This window comes from Neopsephotus bourkii, unplaced genomic scaffold (assembly GCF_033783945.1).
Source record: "Neopsephotus bourkii isolate Nb327-2 ecotype Australia unplaced genomic scaffold, CSIRO-AGI_Nbou_v1 NB_272, whole genome shotgun sequence".
NCBI lineage: Eukaryota > Metazoa > Chordata > Aves > Psittaciformes > Psittacidae > Neopsephotus > Neopsephotus bourkii.
The window spans coordinates 13,919,416-13,943,847 of record NW_026900781.1 but is presented as its reverse complement, the minus strand read 5'-3'; the positions used below and the strand labels follow the sequence as shown (position 1 = coordinate 13,943,847).

General features: G+C 39.3%; 1 protein-coding gene across 3 annotated transcripts in view; it reads left to right on the top strand.

Moving 5' to 3' along the window:
• Positions 1 to 24,432, top strand: part of CDH20 (cadherin 20) — a 113,257-nt gene that overhangs the window by 62,840 nt on the left and 25,985 nt on the right. For all 3 annotated transcript variants that reach the window (XM_061346678.1, XM_061346675.1, XM_061346676.1), the window contains exons 2-4: positions 14,786 to 15,152; positions 20,787 to 21,081; positions 22,741 to 22,860. In XM_061346678.1, the coding sequence (XP_061202662.1) occupies positions 14,910 to 15,152; positions 20,787 to 21,081; positions 22,741 to 22,860 (658 nt within the window). In that variant the 5' untranslated portion in view covers positions 14,786 to 14,909. The remainder of the gene's footprint in view (positions 1 to 14,785; positions 15,153 to 20,786; positions 21,082 to 22,740; positions 22,861 to 24,432) is intronic.

Sequence of the window (24,432 nt, the reverse complement as noted above, 5' to 3'; positions counted from 1 at the left end):
AGGAAAGATTTAGAAAGCATGTATTTCTGTTTTGGTAAGGAACAAAGGAATACACAGTGTTCTGTAAGATGTGGACAAGCTGTCTGAAACACTTCTTTAGAAATATTAGGTAGCTCTCTGTTGCAATCACTGGTATCCATATAAAAGACTCGGGAACAATTTCATTATTTGCTCTTCAAAGTCTTTTCAAGGAGGCTGTAAGTTTAAACCCATGCATTACCTGAGACTGACAGTGACATGGACTTCTCATTCTTAAATTGTAAATCTCTTCTAATTGAAAGATTGATTCGTAAAATAGGTGTTAGGCACATACATTCCTATTTGTACTTTTAGAAAATTTCTGTTCAAAGAGTTAACCATAGGTCTTGACTGTCTCTAAGTTGGAAGATTATGTTTGGAAGTAGATTAGAATGGCACTTCTGCAGTGCCCGGGCTTCTACAGTGGATCAAGATTGACACAGAATTTCAGTTTTATTTCAGTAGAATTTAAATATTTCTTTAGTCCACACAACATCAAAGGTGTCCTTCTAAATAAATATCTGTGCAGTGCTCTATCTTAGGACATATCTTATTATGTACAATAATCAGAGTGATACAGTATTGCATCAGAAACAGCACATGCTGTTTTGAAATGTGTCTTGTGGGAAAACAAAATGGGGGATATGTAACAATATATGTATTTCTTTGAAGAGAAGAATAAGTTTCATTGAATAACAATATATGTATTTCTTTGAAGAGAAGAATAAGTTTCATTGAATGAAGCTCATGCTTATTAATAATGTTGGACAGCTACTATAGCTATTCTTGAAATACAGAATAAATATTAAACCAGAAATAAAAAGTTTTATTGTCCTTGACATGTTTTTTTCCAATTCACTGTTCACATTTCTCTATTTTACTCAGTTTTTCTTCATAGCAAAACTACAGCTTCAGAGTCCACCCTCTGAAATTAATGGTGTGTGGGGATTTTCATTAAAGAAAAAAACTGCATTTTTTAATGAAAGCTTCAGAGATAGATAGTTGAATGCCTGTTAAAACCCTCTGGAAGCAAAGCAGTCCAGCTTCTGCACATGGGAAATTCTCACCTTCCCTCCCCCAGCCTCTGACACAGGATGAGAAGCATTGATTTGCTGCTCCATCAGGGCCATCCCTCCACTTTCCCAGCCAGCTATGTCCCTCCATGTAGTGTGGTGGCACTACCACAGGGGCTCTGTGAGACCTCTTTGGGCCAGAGCAGGTAGGGACCCACAGCCTTTGGGGCAGCTTTTGGAGAGAAAAAGTTCCTTCTGCCCAAGTTTTAAGTGTACAAACTCTTCAAGGCTCCCAGCTTCTGCCCAGGACAGCCACACCTCTGTTTCAAAATGCTTGGAGAAGGGTGTAACCCCAGCACTCACTGATTGCCCAGAGCCATTTGTAGGTGCTTCTCAAAGCTGGGCTCCAAGGTACTGTCTCTGTCAGCTGGGGCAGGTAGGAGACGCAGGTGGGTACAGTGAGTGTAGGGGATAAACCACAGAAGAAGAAGACCTCGTTCCAGCCTTCGCTGGTGGTACTTGAGGCTGCCCGCATTTTGAGCAGAACCCAGACACCACAGACCTCCGTGTCTTGGTGTTACTCCAGCAGCCTGCAACTATCTATGGGTTTTGCAAGATTCCACTTCCCTATTTAAATCCTCAAAATGCAACTGTTTGCTTTGGCTTCCTAAACCTGATTTATTATTCTACCTTTGATATTGAACTAGAAATTAGCAGCAACTGACTTAATCAAACCTGATAATGTCTTCTGTGCATCTCATACCCCTCCTCCTTAGAGCTGTCCAAACACTTATGGATGTGAGCTGCATGAGCTGTTGAGTTTGCACTTCCTAGTATGAGCAAATGATGCATATTCATGAGCACGTCATATCTTCTAGGGAAAGGGGACACCATGCTTTCCATATGTGTCATATTATATTGCATTATATTATGTCACTTTATAGTATATTGTATTACATTATATTATACTCTTTTATTTTATGTGAGTGAAATGTTAAGAAACCCAGCCTCCTTATATTATGCAAGTGAAGATCATTCTGACATTAAAAAGTAAAAAATTTCATTTAAGCTGTATTTTGCTTATTATCATGTGATTGGCAGGGAAAGTATTTCTTGAAGGAAAGATATTCTACTGGCTGAAGAAGAGGTGATAGATTTTTGACAGATACTACTATGAATTTATATTGCACTTCCATACCAAGGAATGTCATAGCAATATAAATAGTATATGAATAAAATTTTAGTTTTTTCAGACATATCTTGTGCCTACAGTTATTCATTGTTACTAATGGGACAATTAATAGGCTAATAGGCACAAATGATGCAATATAGGCATTTAATTCTGTTATCTGAATGCCAAAGCTACATTTGTAGCTACAAAATATATAGGTAGGTGTTGTAATTCTTTATGGTTTTTGTGTGTCTCTGCAGAACTGCAGGTCATATCTTCATGGTTCTGTTCACCTGAATATTCTTACTGAAGTCAGTTGGAAGGTGGAAATGAGCAAAGCAAATAAGATTTGCCCTGTGCAAAATCTGTACAAATCTAGAGATTAGGCAAGAAGATTTTTGAGGGAAATTTGGTCTTATACACATCAAAACACTTTGTTTCACATTGAAATATGGCAAATCCAAGATCAAATGCAATGATGTAGAGCATTGCTAGAAGATCACATAGGCCAAAATCAAGAGTATCAATGCCAGATTTAAATGGATTTAGATAAACAGAAAAGTGAGTAGGACAGGAAAAAGAACATTTCTATTCTTAGAGGAAGCTTCAGTCAATTTTTAAAAGTCAGAAATAACTAGAGTCTCTTATATGTTAACTGTCTAATGCAAAGAGGAATACCTTACTGTGCCCTATGATGTTATACAGCAAGCTATGACAGAGTCACAGGGGTTCAAACTTTGTTTTATTGAAAATATGTTTTACCTAATAAGAAGGGTCAGTTATTATTTTCGCTTGAATACATAGACTGTGAAACTATACTCTGAGGCAGGAATCAATGAGAAAAGTGTGTAGGTAGTCCTTATCTTCTCATACGGGGATTTTAAAGGTAATGGGGAACAATGGTCTTTTACAAAGCTGTAGGGAGTTTTGCCTACTTAGCACTTTTGTATGCTAACTCAGACTTTAATAAAGTATCAATTAGCACATGGAGAAACAGAAACCCCTTTGAAATCAATAGAATCATTTGATGGTCATTTTATCAAGTAAGGTGACAGTTCAGTGTGGTTAGGGGGATTACAGACTAGTTTGTGCCACAGAAGTCGTTATTCTGGGACCAGGGGTACAACCTCCTGCCTGCAGGAATAATCTAAAAGAACGTCATTTACACATATGATTTAACTGTCGTGAAATTATTGCTGTTATGGAAGTGGGGACCCACAAGGTCAATCAAAGTGCAGCTGGAGTGAATGCTTTATTCCCAGTTAGCCCCATGGTACAGCAATTACAGCCAAGCACCTTCTGATCATCTCTTCCTGGAAAAACTAATTTCTTACGATGATCAAGAAAAGCATGAGCTTTTTTTTTCATGTTTTTTCCTAATTATCATGAGAAGCACTGTTCATTGTAAGGTTCATTTGGTATGTTCACGTAAGCTTAAAAATATCATCCGTGCCTGCTAAGGTTTCTCTTTACCAGTGAGTAAAACTGACTGGCTTATTTTAGTACTCACACAGTAGAGGCAATTCACAGCACATGTGGGTTCAGCCTAACAGAAGAGGAGGGGAGCAGGTGAAAAAAAACCCAAAGAAATTATAAAGGAAGACTAGACATAATGAGCACTCAAATCTTTTGTTTTACAAGATGTGATTTTATATGCATTTCAGGGACATAGAAATGTAGAAATTTTCTAATTACCTTCTGTCTTTTCCTTCTGATACAAGATCAGAAGTCACTTAAATGACTTCCAATAGACTACTCTGTAGCCTTTCACAAAATCTAAAAAAATTACAATTTTTTCAACCTTTTCACAAGTTCTATTTTTCCATACCAATGCTTAAATTTCTCTGTCTTTCTGGCAGCAGTCTGGGAGTCTGTCTGATATCTCGTTTAAGTTGTGATGTGATGCCTTTCCCTGCTGAGGATGCCAGTAAAAGTCCTTCAAATACAAGACATGAGCAACTTGCCCAACATCCTGTTGAAACAGCAGAGTAGCATTTTCCTCCTTTGCAATGACCTATGCATCAATGTGTTGGCTCCCATTCAGTTTGTGGTCAGTTCCTTTCCTACAGTGCTAACTCCTAGGCCATTATTCATCTCTCTATGCTTAGGTGTTTGATTTTGCCATTCCAAGGCTTGTGCTTTGCACTTGTCCCTATTGACTTTTTTTGTATTGATTTCCTACCATTTCTCTATCAAGATAATTTTGAACTCTAACTCATCTCTCCAATGTGCCTATGTCTTACCCCACTTCCCAAGTGCTTATATCTCCTAGCCTGATGTCATCCTCACATTTTGTAACATGTACTGTATCATCCAAACTGTTAGCATAAACATTGAACAGTGCCTGTCAAAAGCAAAATCCTGCATCAATGGTGATTCCCAGTCTGACTGAACCACTGCTGCTAGTGGTTCTTTGAGTTGCCTTCTAGACTCTTACTCTCATTTCACTTGGGCCACATTGCCCTATGTTGTCTTTGACAATGAGTTGTGGAGTTATGTGAAACATTACAAACCTTTTACAGGTCAAGATGTACTGCATTTTTCTCACCTCTCATCTGCTGGGCCAGTCATCTTATCAAAGAAAGGAAAATCAGAGTGATTTGTTGTCAACTTGTTCTTCACAAATCCATGTTGGTTATTCCTTAGCAATTCACTATCCCCTGGATGATGAAAAATTGGTTGGTTGTTCCAGTAACTTCCCATGCATTGAAGTTGGACTGATTTCACTGGTTCCTCTTCCCCAATGCCCCCTCCTCCTTTAAATATAGGTATGGTTTTCCTCTGCCTGTCCTCTAGGATCCCACTCATCTTCTACAGTCACATGAAGGTAAACACTAATGTTTTGGATATTTCTTTAGTTGGTTTCTGAAGTAACTGAGGGTAAATTCTGTGCAGACTGATTAATTTGGCAAGAGATCTTGAAAAGGTAGGTTATACAGCTTGAAAGAAGACAGAACATAATATCCAAATACCCCATTAATTTTCACGGGGCACTAAGTCAGGCTTTTGGCTGAGTTCAAGCTAAGTTGATGAAGTAAAAATGGATCCTTCTGCCAAATTTAAAAAGAGAACATGTACTAAAAGGCTGAAAATCTGTGAGAAATGGAAGATGAAATTTATACTGCTACATCTTTTTAAAGAGGCAAAATGATTTTTCAGTCAAAAGGAAGAAATCAAAACTCATGCTTCAGTGCATAAACCAATCACAAGGGTCAGCAAGGAATTCTTCTCACAACACTACAGCCTTATTTTTTATGATTAACTAAAGATTGTGTATCAAGCAATATCACATTATTGATTTTAACACTGAGCACTGGTGCTTATTCCCACTGTTCTTTATTTTCTACTTCTTTTCCCCCTCTCTGAAACTTCAAATACAAAATATTTGATTAATAACATTACTCTTACAAAAAGAAAGAAACAAATTTACAATCAAGGCTGGATTTTTTAGCTTCACCTGGAAGCAAAGTTTCCTTGAACAACCATCTTTCAGGCAAATCATTTAAGTTTTCATGCACTTGTCTTTTAAGTTTCATACATTTTCCCAGCAACACATAGCTCAATATATCAGAAAAATACCACTTGTTTTTTTTTCTTACACCTTCTCTAGATAAAATTTCATTTGTGTCAGACTAGAAGCCCACTCCATTTCCATTTGGGAAATACTGTCTTTCCAGCTTCTTGGTAAATCATTTTTGCTGCTATTAATCACAATTATTCTGATGTCAAGTTTGTTTTGTTAGAAGTTCCTTCATTTCTGAACTATCACCTCCAAAGCATACCGAGAAAGAGTTCAACTATTTGAAAGTGTTGGCAATTTCCAAAGGCAAAAAAATTTCAGTATAGCAGAGATCTGGTTTGGGGGACCATGTCGCCCGGTGGAGGCATCAATCTGGTGTCTATTCCCTATGGTACCTGTTAATACTCAAGGAACAGACAAAAATACAGTAATCCTTGGTATCTCTGTCTTTCATAATACTAATGGAATATCAATGCAATTATATTAGTGCATAAACTCATTTCCCTGGAAAATCAGACTCAAACCAGCTGCAGAAGATTCTCCCTTGTGAAGGAGGACAGCAACCAGATTGCTCACAGCAGATAATGGAAGGATGGGAATTTTGGCCAAGAATACCTCAGCTCGTACAAAAGATGCTATTACATCAGCATTACAAATTGAATACCAAGACAGATAAAGCACATGGTTTTTGAGTCCCCTCTAAAAGATTCACCTTTAACAAAGTGCCAAGCCAACAATTTGCCAACAAGATGAAGCTTAAAAAATCTTTTATATTCTAGTAAATGCTAGTTCTTCTTAGACATTAAGAAATTCAGGCAGAGGAACAGCCATCTAGCACAGTAAACCTTCTCAAATGGGAAGAGACTGGTAAAGCTGGGAACATGTCCCAGCAGTGGATTATGAAGAAGATGGAAAATGGATAATTGAATCCTCTGTGAGGGGCATTGTTAGTGCATGCTGCATTTATAGATGACAATTAGATCACTCTTCATATACACTCACTGTGGAGAATGAAACAATTGAGTTTGAAGGCAAAAATCTAGAGGCTGGCATGCAAAGCATCTGGGGTTCTTTTTTAGGCTTTACTAACCAATTCTTGCTGTATTAGAACAGTTCTGGAACAAATGAGGTCAACACATCTTTTTTCCTTCTTACTTTATCCTTTCAGCTTGAAAGTGTCCTGTGAAGGCTAGACACTCATATTCTGTATTTCTAGAAACACTTTGAAGCTAAGTGATAGGAGCAGGGTAGACTTTAACAGTTTAGATTGAGAAAGAAGCTGTAAGTTTCTTTTGCTAGTTTGATTTCATAGACAGCAGGTTGAAGTGGGATTGAAAATGTTCATCCTGTTGGTTAGTGGCATGTTGTTATGTTCACACAAGGCAATCACTGAGATCAGGACAAGATACAGATGCCACTGCTGTACAGCTGAAGCAAGGTCAGATTCATGAAATATAAATTATATGAAAGATTTCCACCTCTTAGAACCTCCTACGGCTATTTTATAGGTTAAAGACAATCCTTTCTATATGAATATAGCCACAATTTTATCAAACAAAACAAAACAAACCCCACCATGTGCTGGTGGGTGCATGAGTGAGGGACGAATATTGTTTTCTTGTTGGAAAAAGGAATTATCCATCCACTTCTTTATCTTCAACAGCTGACTTTGAAAGTCGGTTGCTCTGAGTCTATTTCTAGTATGTCAAAACACTGTATGAAAAGCCAAGTTAACCAGGAACACAGTCATAATTAAGCTGGCAAGTTGTTTTCACCAGTAACAGCATTTAGGTACTTGCCTATCATTACTTTTGATCTTCATGCATGGGAAGAAATATTACCTCTATCTTCCACAGGCAGACAGCTGCTTCTCATATCTGTCTCCAGGTAGCAGATAGCACATTTTCCATCTTTGACGTTTAGGGGGTGTCAGAGAGCTTTATTATCTAGCAGCAGCTATGGGATAAGAAAGAGTCCGGTTTTCACTGCTGTTTGGAAATATGTCATATTCTGGGGACTAGCATACCCAAAATGCAATGTTTTGTAGCCAAAGAACATGATTTGCTACCATAACCACCATGCAGCAGAGACAGGGATATCTCAGGTTCAAAATGCAGTCCAGGTGTGCAAAAGGAATAGGTTTCCTCCCATTGCAGGGGCATGGCAGATCAGGCAATGCATCTGCTCAGGATCTGGAAGAGGGGAGGGAATGAAGCAAATGGGCAGAAATGAAGCAAATGAAAAATAGAGGGAAGGCATTAGTACATTTTTCTCAAAGAGGATTGTAACAGTTGTGACTAAGTCCTGTTCAGGGCTTAAATATTCCACTGCCTAGGGCAGCAAGCTGCATCCCTGAGCTTTATCTAGCATTTATTTCTATTTTCCAATGTATCTGCAATGCCTCACTTAGCTCCTACTGAGGCTGACTTCAGCAGGATTAGTTAAACCAGCATGGAGCTTTTGAAACCCTCTTGTATTTCTGTCTTTTTTTTACAGTAGTATTTACGGTACTTCACACTGAGCAAAAGCTGGGGATCAAATCCTCCTCTGATGTAAGTTATCAGCATTATTTTATTTGGAAATGTTTACTTTGTGATTATGTTTCATTATTTTTGATCTTTTTATGCATCTATAACCATAGGGCTGGGATTTATATGATGGGACTCCCTCTGTCGTTTTGTGGGATTTTTCACTCTGCAGGCACTCTGTAGCTTTGAAGGGCTTCAGATCTTAAGCAAAATGAGTTCACTGATGTGTCCCGGGAGAGACTGTTGACTGGTCTGTAGATGTAATTTCATGACAATGGATTGTATTCTGAGTTAATGTTTATGCACCATATGGTATGTTGTCAAGTTTCATTGTATTTATGACAAAAATGAAAATACATGTTCAGGCCCAGTCTATTTTCAAGAAAAGTAACAAATGGCTCTAGACCTTTCCTTTCAATTTAAACTCTCTCAGTAAGTATAACAATAGGTAATAATAGCAGTAAGAGTGGCCTGGGCCAGAGATAAAACATATGATGCTGTGGAAGTGGTGCAAAAACATTTAGGACTATATCAAGCAGCCTGTTTAGAGGTACTTAACTTAGGTACTGCAAGTGTTAGAATTTCTAAAATGAGACAAGCATTATGTAAATTGCTTAAGATATTTTAGATCCTGGCTCAGTGGAGTCTCCATACCTAGAGGCTGGTTTTAGGCATTTATTGCGGGTGGCTCACCTTGTACAGAATATAGCTTATACTTTCTCACTGACTGGCACTGCTGTGGGGTTATTGCAAAGACATTTTATGACAAGGCTGTGAGCAACTAAGGGTACAGGAAACCTAAGAAATAATCTGTGTAAACATAAAAGAATAATCTATTTACCAGGGGGTAAAAAACTGTTCAGTACTCACACACCCACGTTGGGTTTAAAATAACACAAGAAATTCAAGGAACAAAGTATATAGCTCACTAGGAGACTACTTTTCAGTCAAATTTAGTTTCTTCCTACTGTGGTCATTAATTAGTTATTTGGTTTCTTTTGGCAAAATGGTGGGGGGGAAACTCTCTAAAGGTGTCATTAAACACAGAAATAATTTTTCATCAACATACTGCAGTGTATGTACTGCTAAAAGACACTTACATATATATATATTAGAAATATCACATGTATTTTTGTATTTATGTACAGAGAAAGTGGAGGAAGGCGTTTAAAAGCAATTGTCTCTCCCCCACTTTCTCAGTGGAACATGTCTCCTGCAAATGAATTGGCTCCACTCAAGCAATGTGCCTGCATGGGATCCACTAAGGTCTGTAGCATCCTGCATGACTGCTGGGTCCATGCAGCAAAATACATGGAAGGACCAGGCATTAAAAAGATATAAAAATGTAATTAATTTTATGAATGCAAATAGTCCACTCGCTTTCTGGGAGATCACTTGCCCCACATGATGAATACACTAAGCATATATATAAACCTTTTCAATTCTGAGCTTTTTGACCATAAAATCTCAGTGTTTATGCAGACATATATTGAACATAATACATTTCAATCCAGTGGAACTCTCTGGATGCCCATATGGTCATCCAAACTACTAATATTTTTATCCTTTCCTTGGAAGCGATATTCTTTTCAGAATTAACAAGATAAATGGGTCACATACAAAAATGCTAGAAGTTGGTTCTATATCTGGCAGATATTTCTTTTTCCTTTTAATATTTTCCCAGAGCTAGATATTCAATTAAGAATAGCTTAATTACGGTACAAGTATTTGTTAAGGAGGAGCCTTTGAAATTGGAGCATGAAAAGGAGCTCACACTTGGAAACCACCTACTTTTATTCATAATATGGGGCAAAAAAAAGAAATTTGTATTCACATTTGTGGAAAATGCATTATTTTGACCCTTTTATGTAGAGCACTTGGGTAGTTTCTTTGTACCATTTTAGACCACCAGTTGCACAGAGATCCATCAGATCTTCACTGTTTTTTATGAAGTCGAAAGACATGTTTGTACTGTTTAGTGACATGAAGAAGGATTTTCTCTGCAATATTTGCAAGGCAAGAACAGAAAAAAATAACCTTAAAGTGTGAGCTGGTAATGAAATATTCATAATAAAATCAGGAGCAAGGAAGGCGTTCACCTTGGGACAGGGCTAAGCCTATTACAATGGAATACTCAACTATGGGCAACAAACTGGGTTCTGAAACATTTAAACTGTTCTTGAAAAATAAAAAGCCCTCTTCAGAAATCGCACACCTTTTGGTTATGCAGTCTTCCTGGGCTCAATAGTTCTTTTGTGTGAGCAAGGAAAACAAGATTTCCCTTCCTTTACTGCCCTCAAGTCTTTTGCACATCCCTGTACTGTGCCATGAAACATGTTTCTATAATGTATTTCATATGACAAGCAGAGGCTTAATTCCATCTTTGCAGATGTTCCTAAAGACCCATTTTGAAGGGCTTCAAGAAAACACTTGCATTAAGAGAACATTAAAGATTTGGTTTTACCTCACTCAGTCATGCTAGCAAGTGTCTACTTGTTTGACTGGTCCCCCTGATCTGCCTGCAAGGCACTACCTAGCCTGACTCAGAAGAAGAGGCTCTGCCTCAAAGCCTGCATCTTCATTCAGTGACAAAAACCACTAAGGCCCACTTAAGACCAGAGATACCACCAAGCTAGAACATTCAAAGCATATGGCTATCATCCTAATGAGCTGTTATCTCTACAGCCTAAGTGACCTCATACTTATCTATCAGACTCACACAGTGAAGAAGCTGTCTGCATGAAAGACTCAGTCATCCCTTACCTAAACTGTCGCTCAACCATCACTTGTGCTATCACACAATTCAAACCCTAAAAGTACATGAGTGCCTTTTACACTGCTGAGATATGCTCTGCTTGACCAGGAGTTCTTGCAGAGTCAGAGGCCAGTAGTACACACCTGGGGGAGAGGAAATTCTCAAAAAAGAGTCTCAGAGGGACCAGCAGCACCTCGGGCCAGAAGTTTTTTTCTTTTAATACCAGCTAAGGACAAGAGACAGAAAAAAATAAATCCCATTCTCCTTTAGCCTCAGAGACAGAGGAACCATTCTTGATTAAACATTATTATTAATAGTGGTAATTTACCTTTAGTAGAGAAGTAAACTGTGGTGAGTTTGAGCCTGCTTGCTCACAGTTTTGGAAAGACACAAGACACCAGTAACTCTGGTATTAACAAAAAAATTCTGTGCCACTTCAACACTAGTACTTTCTTCCATCCTTATGAAATATATGATCATGTAACCTGGGCTGGCATTAAATGGAGAAATTACTGGTACTCAGGGAAGTAGTGTCCTTTACAAGATTTTACATTACTTAACAGAAAGTTTCCTGATGGTTGCCATACCCCAGAATTAGATTACATTGGGAATAGGAAATGCTTTTAGGAACGTTGCCCCTGTGGGCTACTGAGTTGCACACTGTTTTCAATAAAGGTTCGTCATGGAACTGCATTGCTATCTGTTGGAGGAACGACCTGAATCAAGAAGACAATCCCAATATGAGTTACGTTTCTTGTTCCCTTTATTGCACAAGCTCACCTAATTTATACCATTGGTGATAGTTTACGTGACAGCTGTACATCTTTTATTGGCTACATAAACCTGTCCACGCTCCTGTCTATACATTGCTATTGGCTAAGCTAAGTTTTACACACATATCTGCAGCAGCAGGGTGCATGCCTTGCGATAAGCGGTGCATTCCTTGTGGCCAGCAAGCTCCTGTTTCAACGTTCTGCTTACATTTCTTCAACTCCACGCCTCCTCAGCTCAGCTGAGTCAGAGAGAGCTCAAGGCTGTCTCACTCGGCTCTAATCCTGGGTTGTGCAGACCCTCATGAGAATCAGAATTTGTTACCTAACCACTGCTCCACAGCTATCCTGAGTGACATTCAAATGACAAAAGCTGTTATCACAGGGAGTCTGAAGCATTTATACCCCTATTCTTGCCCTTTATTTCACTGTTTCTACTTATTTTGCTTTCTGCTGATATAACACACATGCAGAAAAAAACATTCTGATTTTCGTATTCCTTTTGCTATCATTACTGATCTACTGGTAACTCTGCCAGTTTAGTTAACCATGTCTTGATACTACTTTGCCTGAGTGCTGTTGATCCTTGTTGGCTGAACTTTATTACAGGAGACATCTGGCACAATTAGTTTTGAATCTGTGGTTTGGGAGTTCACTTACAAACACAGTTCTCTTTGACACTGGAATTGGTCCATTGTGTTGTATCACCTTTTTGCCACATGAACAAAAATGTAACTGACTTGTACAGTAGATGGAACTTCTTAAAGTAAAAACTTCAGGCAGGACCTTCTTTTCTGGATTGCAGCCTGCCTCCACTTTCCCTTCCTGTTGCATGTCAGAGGCACTTCTGTGTTCCCTCAACTCATGTTAAGGGATGGTGGAAGGCCCCTTCCTACATTTACTCACCAACAAAACATGGGTTGTTAATAATGTCCCCCTCACTTTGCTGAGAAAAACTTGCTGTTGACAACATGCCAAGAACAAAGTGGGCATACCTATTATGTGAAGAGGACTTCAGCCTCCTCTACCCAGTGTAAGTGTAGATTAGCATCTGAGAGCTAAGGACTAACAGGACAGAGAGAAGCAAGCACTGCACCACAGGTCTTGGACTCTTTTAACTGTGGGTATCCAGCAAACCGAGCCTTGTCCCTGTGTCTCACAAACAGCTGCCAGCTTCTTTGTGAAGCAACAGACACACAGAGATTACTGTGGTCCTTCTGGGCTTGTACTGCTTAGGTAAATCCCCATTCTTTGCCTTTGCAGACAATAAGCCCTAGCACATTACATAGCCAATATCTAAACAACCAGCAGTTCTGTACATTGCTCTGCTTAGAAGAGATTTACCATGTTCTGTTCTTAGTCTGTCCTTTTTTTGTTCTATCTATTGAGCCTTAGGCTGTAAACATTCAAAGGTAAAGGGCCTACTAGTTGTTTGCTACACTTCACAAGTCTGTGGACTAGCAGCACTGTGTAGTCATAGTCCTCCTGGGCTTTATACTTGGAAGCCTTATTTTGTGTAGAAATTAGTCTGAGATAGATCATTAAGTTGTCTTACTTCCCCTATGGACATCTATTCCAGACCTAAACTGCCTTTTTCAGATTTCAGGCAACTTTTGGATTAAATTCTGAACTTCTGTTTCAGTAGACTTGTGAGTGTACACAGTTTTCCAGTTGTACAAGCTTGGATGCTGGGGAATTTTTAAACACTCTCTCCTCTGTTGAAAACACTGCATTGTCTCAGTCTTCAAAACATTATCATGTAACTCTTCAAAGTATTTTTTATGATTTTGAAATCTTTCAAGGATTTAAATTAGAAATATGTGTCAGACATCACCTGCTACATTTATTTCCACAGCATAAAACAATTAAGCCTAAATACTTAAGTATAGAACACCAGTAAAATAAAGTGTGAACTGCTTGCTTGAGCCTGAGGCCTGTATGCATTTCCTAATGAGTTTGTCCTGAAAAAAGAAATATTTCTTAAAAAGAACAACAAAAATACTAGGCCCACAGAGTAAATCTAACTGGAGTGTTTTGACAGAGTAACTTGGGAGCAGCACCACATCATTAAACTCAGCAAAATGGTGAAGGAAAGGTTTGCTTCAATCTGTATCCTGAAGTGAGCTCACCAACTAAACTGACTTCATGACAACAAAAGATCTTAGACTGATGAGAAAGTGTCCTCTTATAGAGGTCAGCATTCCTCTGCCTAAACAAGTCTTTCAGACTTGTGAAGGAAAAGATGTGTAAGCTTGACTTGCTTGGACACATCACACAATAACATGTGACCGTCAGCACCCTGAAACCCTTTGTGGTTTATAAAATGATTAACTGACCATTCAAATTCTAGAAATGTTGAATTTGTAGCAGCAATCAGATCCTCAGGGAGGAGGCAGCAGAGTGTGAAACCTGAATTCCAGCAACAGGGAGGTTGAAAGAATAATTAAAATTAGAAATAACTTGGAGCTGTTAAAACTTATATTTAAGGTTTGCAATATAGCAATAATACCTGTATTTATGTTGACGTGTGGGCTTGCACGTGTGTGCAATTACAATGATATAATTTCCAAATAGAAAGATGGTTGCCAAAGACTGTTCACCAGCTATTATTTTTCAGAGTGAACTGTTTTTTAAATATTCCCTAAGGACTTCTGGTCATAAATACTTCTAAAGAGTATTCACTTAACTCATGCCAATCAATATGATAAAGCAACAGTAGAGCTAAGTTAGCGAAGTAAAGTACTCTTACTTATTGACTAAACCCTGATGATTCTTGTATCTAAGGCTTCAGTTCTGCAGCTTATATGGAAATAGAATTCCTAGTTTCAGTGGGTGTGTATCCTGCTATTGTATTTTTATATAGAAGATTAAATATTTTTATTTAATATAATATATTATATAATTAATATATAATATTTAATATAATAAAAATATGCTTATTGAGGAAACTCTTTTACCTTGGTGGGGGGGTGAAAGCCCATCCTCCTATGACTTTTCTTTAACTTTACAGGAGACTACCATTCCCACAACAAGGATCTTTTGGACATTTTAAAGGACTACACACAGGAGCTACTTTCTTCACAAGGGACCTAAGATACTGTGGTTTGATTTTTAAGTCAGCCCTTGTAATACAGATGTGGACTTCAGGTAGAATGAGCAATGCAAAGAACTTGCTTGGACTTGGAATGTCCTTGTATTTTTGGGGACTGATGGACCTTACTACAACTGTGCTGTCAGGAAGTGCCAGGCCCCTCACTGAAGGGCAGGAAGACAACCTGTCAGACAAGCTACATCAGCGCATGAAGAGGAGCTGGGTGTGGAACCAGTTCTTTGTTCTGGAGGAGTACACAGGAACCGACCCTCTTTATGTTGGGAAGGTAAGAACTGCACTAGGCAGGTATCTGGAGGAATGTATACATCTGAGTATCTGCAGACTGTGGTGAAACACAGGAAGTTTTCCTAAGTGCCTTTACCTTCTTCCTGGCAGTGAATTTATTTATTTAATTTCTGCTTCTAACAGCTTTTCCCCAGTGTCACCTTCTTTTGGGAAGAATTTCTGTTTTGGGGGCTGTCAATCTATTCGCCTGTTTCAAAGTGAGAGATCTGCCACATCAGTCATCATCTGTAGTTATGGTAGTGTTAGAAATCTGCAGTGATCTTTCCAGGGACTCCAACTATGTCAAGGCAAAGCAAGGTTATATTGTCATGGAATTAGGAAAGAAAGGAAGAATTTGTGATCATGCTTCTGTCTGTGATCATCAGCTGAAAGTTGAAATTCACAATCAAACTAAATAAATAGCCAGTTTCCCTTGAAAATTGACATTTTAATTTTTATTTTCTAAAAATCTGTAGGGTCAGAGTATCTTCTTGCTAAGCGCAGCTTTACTGTAAGTTAATGCTGTGGACTACAGAGAAGTTGATCCAGATCTAGAAGGATAGACAGGCAGCTCATTAAATCCAACCATGAAGGGTCCTCTTATACCCCAATAACATACACATCAGTACAGATACATGTCAAATGGATCTCTAAGCTCACCCCATCTTCTCGGCAGTATTTTGCATTCACATTTCTGTAGCTCCTTGAGGAAAAATCTGGTGGAAATAAAAGCAGTGATATCTGCCGTCACAATCTGCCTCACTATAACCATCCTCTGTTTTTCTGTTTTCTGACCGCTTTTAAAGACTCTGAATTGTTTAAAGTATTGACCCTTATTCAAAGGTTTATGGTCAGCACCAAGGTGACAAATCTGACAAAAGTGGGGAGGAGATTTAGTGTACTTAAGTGTTTGAACAATACAGTTAAGATTTTAGATGCCTAGAATATCAGATACCACTATAATGGGTGCAGACTATATATAGGTAGATATAAAAAATTAAGAACTAAGAAAGGATGTCAGAAAACAATTCCTTTCATTGCTTATTTTTATATGATTAAGGCTTCTTTTTTCCTTCCTAGCTATTCATTTGCAGGGAAAACAAACAAAAAAAAAAGAACCACATATCCAGAGGCCCTTTTGGGGCTTGTATTTATCATTCTGCAGCCCCATAGAGCTAAACTGTGCCTTCAGTCACTCCAGTATAAATCAAAACGAATCCACAGGCTTCAAAAGACCTCCTCCTCATTTATCCCTGTGTGACTGACAGCATGATGTTCTCTCCTTCCTCCCACAGCAACGGCATTCCTACTGATTGCCGCCAAATGAGACCTCATTAGTCTTCATTCATCTCTGCATCTAGCATTTCAGCTCTTGATATCTCTATTGATTAAAGAAATTAATATTTGTTTTCATGCAATTCCCAGCTTTGGAACAAGGGCCAGACATATTATTTCACACACTCAGTTTCATCTGAAATGACTCCAGACTTGCACTGTGAGCTGAATTTTAGCTAAAACAAATCCTGGAAGAAATTGACTCATCGTTGGTTGATACTTGATTTTGTCATTAGGAGCACAAAAACTTGGCGCAGTCGGCAGTGCTCTTGAACTCACTGCTACCCAGCTCTGCTGCACGGGGGGGAAGCAGAGACAACTCTTCGTGATCTGTGCCCACCATACAAAAACCCAAGCTGCTGTCAGTGAACTCTCTCCAGGAATGCCAAAACCCCAGCTCTGTTAGCACAGAGTGTGAAAGGGCTAATTAGCTCACATGGTTAACAGGGCCATTTAACCCCATACCCTGTTGAGCTGACTGGGCTGGATCTCTCTGAAGGCCTAGCTCTGCACTGCTCCATGTAGACCAGACAGGGAACTCTATTGCCAGAATGGGCCTCTGGGAGGCAAACATTTCATCTTCTCCCACCCCTGATCTGGGTGCAGAGCAGGCAGCTGAGCAGTGGGATGAATGCAGTGGGGGCTTCCATGAGAGAAAAGCTTACCCTTGTTTCACACAGCCAAAGGCACAGGCTCTCAGAAGACCATAAAGCCTACCACGATTTGTCACCCTGCCTGCATTCGTGCTGCCTGTGTCTTAGGGATCCTTAGGAAAGGGAATAGTCTGTGGGCTGAATTAATTGTTCTGGCAGGCCAGAATTTTTTCAGTCTGAGTCACCTCAGGCTGACTCAGAAACAGCTCTGGAAGGGCTTGTGCGGGACCAAGAGGAGGTGTGGAAGGACTTCCAGCCTACTGCTTGTTGCTAGCACCAGCCCTCCAAATAGCTCTGGGTCCCATGCCTGGACAGGCAGAGCATCTTTTGATTGACACCACCCACAACACCATGAAACACCCTGCTAGCAAGGCCTTTCTTTTATCCACCTGCCCACTCCAAGCCCAGATCAGAAGGAGAAAGAGTGCACAGCATAGAACCAGTTGCATCTACTTTATATTCTGAAGGATTCCCATAAGAGAGGGGCTCTTCAGATGCTCTTGTACAGCTGTTTCTGGCTAGCTATGTATGGCTGGAGCTACCCAGAAAGCACCCTGACTTGAACCATAGATGCAGGCTTGCCTAATATGATTTTCAAGGCTGCTGTGAAAAAATGTATTTTCCTATGTAATTGTAAAGCAAGGTGTAAAGTATCTTATGAACAGGGAAATTAAAAGAAACTTCCTGAGGTGAAGTCGTGAACAATTTTTGCTTTTCTGTAGTGTTCATGATACTACTATTTCAGCTTCTGAGGGTTCCTGGTCCTGTCAGATAAATACAAGGCTTCAACTTCCCTAGAGGTAGCCATTACTGGCTAATAGAACAAACGAGAGAAACCGAAGCCCCCACATTTGCTACAGTAGGTATTTTCCACATTCATGCAGCAGCCTAAACTGTGTCTAATTGAACTGGGGACAGACTTCACCACTTTGCCATGTCGGAGACTCCCTAACCCTGTTTCAAAGCATTTGAAACATAGCAGATGAATGAGTGAACAAAATGCTTCCTTTCTACGCACCGTCACTGGAGATCAAACAAACTTACTCATGCGTCCTCACTACCTCCCTGGAGATAGAGAAAGGAAAGGACATCAAGGATGGAGTCACAGCCTGATTAACAGAGCTGTGTGAGTCCTCCCCTGAGCTGCCCTCCTCAGCACCACTCTATCTGCTTTTTGCCAGGAAATGTGTTGTTTAAATGCAGATATAACATTCTTAATCTTTTGTACCGTCCTCATCAAAAGAACCAGTCCAGGCTGACACAGTTAACAGTTTCTCAGGAGTTATTTGCTTCATTCCTCCCATACTCCATTCCTTAATATGGAGGAGAAAGTACAAACGAATTCCTTCTGTGTCAGCCACAGGGCAGCACAAATTATTGCACCACCTGTAAAACAGAGCAAATTTAAACCTAGATCACCTTTCCAAAGTACTGACTTCTATGCACAATCTGAACTGCAGGACCCTGATATTGGGTTTGGTGTGAGCAATGGTGTAAGCTTCAGTCCCTTCAGACACCAAATTCTTTCAGATTTATTGCAGTCTGGCAGTATTATGGCTTTTATGCTCTTTTTTGCTGTGTCTAGGGAAAGCAGGTTACACAAGAAGCTGCAAAAGTGCTGCTAGCATTTCTTGCTGCTTAGTCTTGGTTGAGACCCAATGTTTGTAACAAATCAATTAGACAGAGATCCTCTTGTACTCCCAAATACTTATTAGCGTGCCATGTTCATTCCTTGTTTGCTCCCTACACAACTGCATTCGTTCCAAACAGGCTTTGGACCAAAGGTGCAATTTAACCTATGAGTTTAATTCAATATCTTCTTCTAAGTCTTTTAAACTTTCCTGAGCACCTGCTATTTTAAAAGGTGTGCCCTTTTCCTTTTCTTTTCTTTTCTTTTCCTTTTCCTTTTCCTTTTCTTTTCTTCTTCTTTTCCTTTTCCTTTTTCTTTTTCTTTTTTTTTCTTATTTTTCTTTTGATGTTTATTTTTATTTTCCTTTTTTTCTTCTTTTTATGTTTATTTCCTTTTTTTTGTTTTAGTTTTATTTCCTTTTTCTTTTCTTTTTTCTCTCCGAAAGACTCCTGTCTCTCAGATGCAGTAGTCACTGAAGAGACCAGTGATGAAGCAATGAGATGAAATATCAATGGCCTGACATGGCAGTTGTCACAGTCTTCTAGTCTGCTGCCATTAACAATGCTTAGGTCAGATAAGCCAATTTGCCCCCTGTTAAATTTTTTCATATGTGGTAAGTTACAGTAAAGTTTTCAGTGTGTTTTTAAATAGCTCAGATATGAGATTTCTTGATTCTTTGTTGAAAGATAGTTTGTAATCAAATGCATTAAGTTTGACTTCTGCTTTTCCACACAAATTATCCATTTATATTTGGAGTCTTTCTTTCAAATCCTGCCAATACTGTGTTCATATATTCAGTTTGTTATTCCGAGATTTTCCCTTCCAGTACAAATATTTACCTATGCATATATGTATATGCATTATATATGCATCATATATGCATTTTAAAATGTGCCTCACTGAATCCAGCCCACTTCAATCACTTTTTTCCTATTATTTATCTATTCTTTATTCAAAATGATAATCAGACAATATTCACACCTGAGCCATTCTTGAATATCCCATTTTGATTATTGCATCTAAAGTCTATCATGTTCCTGTCTTTTGGAACTTAACCAACCCTGTTTCTGGGCACAGGACTTTATGTTCTGTTCCTTAAAAGCATGGAAGTATGAGCATACTGTTAAGAATCTTCCTACTGTGAGTGAAATAAATAGAGTGATTTGTTTGTCTTTTGATGTAATATTCCAGTATTTCATGGGAACTGGGTGTTTAACAGAATGGTAGTCCCCAGGATGATTTCTTTCTCTTAGATGCTAATTAGCACTGCATTTACTTCTCTCCTGTCCTGTTGCATTCACAGCTAACTGTGGCTGCTCAGGACTAATCAGCAGTCATGCAATAAATCCATTTACTAATTCTGTAGAAAATCTGGGATGCCTCTAATCTCTATGGCCTGCCATGGTCGCATTCAAATGTTCCTCATTTACTTTACATACTGTCCATGCTTTCCTGAATATTTAAGGATCAATCCTAATTTTTGCTGCTAAAATTTTTATGGTAGAAAAAAAAGAAAATATTTCTGAATCATGACAGTTACTGAGTAGCTCTTCCATCCTGCTTTCCCCTTGCTCCCAAACAGATTAAACAGATTTGCCTTATCTGTCCCAGCATTATGCTACCCCTGACTCCTCTTAAGCCATGTGAGCAAGCACAGTCCACAGCTTTCCTGACCTCACCTTATCCCAAGCCTGGCAGTGAGGCCTTCTCAGTGGCCAGTGCAACCAGGCAAAAGATAGTTACTGTGCTGAATGAGATCTCAAAAAGTTACAGAGCCTGTTCCTTTCTTCTGGCACAGCTGTGGGGCCAGAAATAGAAAGACAGGAGAGGGTTTTTAATTGCAACTCTGTGATACAGACTTTACTGAGTATTTGCCTCTTTCAGCAAAACAGGTTCATTAAAACCAGATTGTGAGTCCCAACAGTGAGACCAAAATGCCCAGGACGCTCATGTGCTTGGTGTTTCTCAGCAGCTGCTTGCCCAGCTCATAGTAACTGAATCCTGTTCCTTTCTGCAGCTCCACTCTGACATGGACAGGGGAGACGGTTCAATCAAATACATCCTCTCAGGAGAGGGAGCTGGCATTGTATTTACAATTGATGATACGACAGGGGATATTCATGCCATTCAACGACTGGACCGGGAAGAAAGGTCACAGTACACCCTCAGAGCACAGGCTCTGGACAGACGAACGGGCCGGCCAATGGAGCCAGAGTCAGAGTTCATCATCAAAATCCAAGACATTAATGACAATGAACCCAAGTTCCTGGATGGACCTTATATAGCCTCTGTTCCAGAAATGTCACCTGTGGGTAAGGCAGATTTTGTGGAGTCTCTTCCCCTATAAGCAAGTTGGAGATGATCACCAAAACATAAATTCCCTGACTCCTTGGACTAAGCCTTTGTCCCTTGTGCTAGAGCTGCAGCACAGGAGAGCTTTCCCTGGGGTGCCTGGCTGCCACAAAAGAGGGATAGCAGGTTTATACCACATTCAGCTGGGCCCCTCTGAAAGAAAACATGCCAAGGGAACCCGGAGAGCTGAAAAAAAAGGTGTATTTTTAACATGCCATCCTCAGGCAACTTACAGTAATGTACTGCCCCTTCTTTCTTTCCGTCAGACAGTAGCAACACTAATGACCATTAGACAGCCATTACCACCCAGAAAAATAACACAGTTTTAAGAACCTATTCTAGTTCATACTGAGAGCTGAAGTAGTGCCCAGGAGACATGACAACAACTATAGGAGATTTGCACCTTCTAATCCCTGTAAGCCTGCACTAAAGTCAGTTCAGAGGATCCCAAGATTCTGGTACCATTTGCTCTCCACTGTTAGAGAATGAGATCATGTCAAAGGCAGTCCTGTTGCTGTAGTGCAGAAGACAAACTGCAGCCTTCCTACCTACTCGAGTCAAGAGAAACCGTTTACATGTAATGGATCCAATATTCCCATAAACCATTATTTTTCTGGACTCCTTTCTTTTGGAATGGCTCATTGCTTTTTAGCTGTGACGTCATTACAGAGATAGTACCATATAAATCTCATGTCCTTCTTTCACTTCTCATTCTTCAATATTATGTTGGCATAAAGCTAGAGACAAGCATCAAATACAAAAGTTCCATTCAGAAATGGTGTTTCTTAATGGTAATGTCTAGATTAAATTCAGATTTATTTTCAAGTGTATATTGAGTAACGCTGGATTTGTTTCTAACACAGAACATTAAGAAGAAGGCTAGGTATATTCATAAAGGCATTGTCTGACATTTTAAGGAGTCAAAACTCGCATATATTTCAAAGTTATGATTTACCTTCTCATTTTTCATTACAAATTAACCCCTCTGCAAGCCGTTAATGGCTTTAGAGGAAGCAGACCTTGAAAACCAGCTGAAGAAAATAAGTCTATATGCATCTGTGCGGGTTCCAAAGGGCACTTAAGCACGTTATAATCTCAAGGTCATGCAATGTAAACTGCAGTCCCACAGAGAGATAATCTCAGATACACATCCCTTCACACTCACTATTTGTGTACAAATGGTTTCCATCCCTTACTCAACATACAGCATTCACAGGCCTGCTATAGCAGCTCACGATTAATTTCAACAAAGTTATAGATCTTACTTGAGCTGCCTTTAAATAATACTTAAAATCAAGAAAAATGGAAAAAGAAGCAAGCAGTAAATAACTACCAGCCCTCCGCAATCCATAACAAAGTACTGTTACATTGGCAATTCTGTAACTGTAGTCCGTAGACTACTAGCTTTCTTATATCTTCTTATAGATGCATGATGAATTTATGCCTGATAATTCCTTTAATGTTAATGAGATAGAAGTATGGGCAATAACAACTATGAGCATGAAATGAAAAAATTTGCTGTGGTAAAGCTTTTGTTAGGCACTTCAATTTATTTTGACTGTACTCTTCATGCCAGCTCTTTATCCCACAAAGTCTTACCTGATGGATTTTTTTGTCAGGCACCTCTGTTATCCAGGTGACAGCAACAGATGCTGATGACCCAACCTATGGGAACAGTGCAAGAGTAGTGTACAGTATTCTCCAAGGACAACCATATTTCTCTGTGGACTCTCGGACAGGTATGTTATTTAATCAAGGAATGAGGCAGTGTGAAAACAAAAGAAAAAGTTTCAAGCAGAAAGCAAAGGCAGTGCATTGTGGCTGTGGTCAGAGAAACATAGCTCAGAGTCAAGACAGAGCAGTACTGTGTGAGGGTTAAAGCAAGGCTGTGGTAATGAGCTCCAGAATGATGGGCTTCCTACGGTGATATATTCATCTGAATGACTGTATTCTGCAGCTCAGGATCTGGATGGGTTGGGTGCTGTATATGTTCTTGTTGGCATCTATCATTGCAACAACGTCTTCAGCACATCTAGATGGTAACAAGGCTTAGAGGAAAAAAAAAGTAACCTATGAACCAACCAGGACTGGAAAGTGCAACTTAAAGGATGAAGTTATCTGGCATAGTTTTACCTAAGGGTGTTCTTGTTAATAACTTTAAATTTATCTATAGGATACACTTGCTGTTTTGCTTTCTCTCTCTCATTTTCTGTGTATATCCAAGGTTCATATCCAACAGAGGAATCTGGCAGGTTTTGACAGTTTCTAAAGGGCATCTGTAGTGCTAAGGTCAGAAACTCATGAGACGATAGTCACTGCTGAGCCCTAGGGGACAAAGCAGAACAACACTGCATAATCTACTTCTCAAAAGTTAGCGGTTTAGGGAGTAGGTGCTCTAGCCAAAGACAAATTTGTATGCGGCGTGCTATTTTCTCAGCTCTTTAAGTATAAATAAAACAGTAATGTCCATTTTGTCTTCAGGTTATCAACCACAGATAATCATAGATTTGCTGAGTACTGAATGACTTCTAGGAAAGCAAAGAAGCAATATTCAGGGTCAGACCTAGTACAGATTAAACTGGTAGAGTGCAACTTAGACCGAAAATAGGCTCTTAAGTACAAAATTATGTTCTTCATTGGTATTTAACCCAGAAAAGTTCTTTTTCTCCACTTATCAATTTCCCAGTCACTTAGACCTGCATCTCAGCCTTTACAAATAGACAACAAGGCATCCTTTTAGACAACATGCAGTTGTGAGGCAGAAGTGATTTCCCCACCACAAACACAATACTCTCACCAGCTTCCCCAGAGCAAAACACCCACAGGATTTGTTAACCCAAAAAATGCAATTGCAGCTCTCACATTCTTCTAAAACAGAACTAAATTATAAACAATCACCTGCTCCTTTATATTAAAGCGTAGTGATTAAGCACCCAGTAGTGGACAACATATTTCAATATACTCCTCTGCTAGAAGAATTTGGTGTCCATATCCTTCACCTCCTGACACAACCTCTTGGTTGCAGAAGCATGACTGTTCTGCCACTGGCTTCGCAGGTGCTCAACAAATGTAGATGTGAAGGTACAACTTCAAAGGAAAGCTGAGAGCCTCTTCCTCCTTTTTATTCAGGGTACTTTTACAGCCTGACCATGAACATAATCCCCTAGAAGGTAAAACGGGAGGATTTAAATCCCCTCAGGCAGAGCAGGCAAAAACCCCTGAGTATCCAACTTCCCAAGAAACCATCTGGCTGTTGCAAAAAAGAAAGGACATCACCTTAGCTCTGCTCTTTACTACTTTTTTTTAAGATA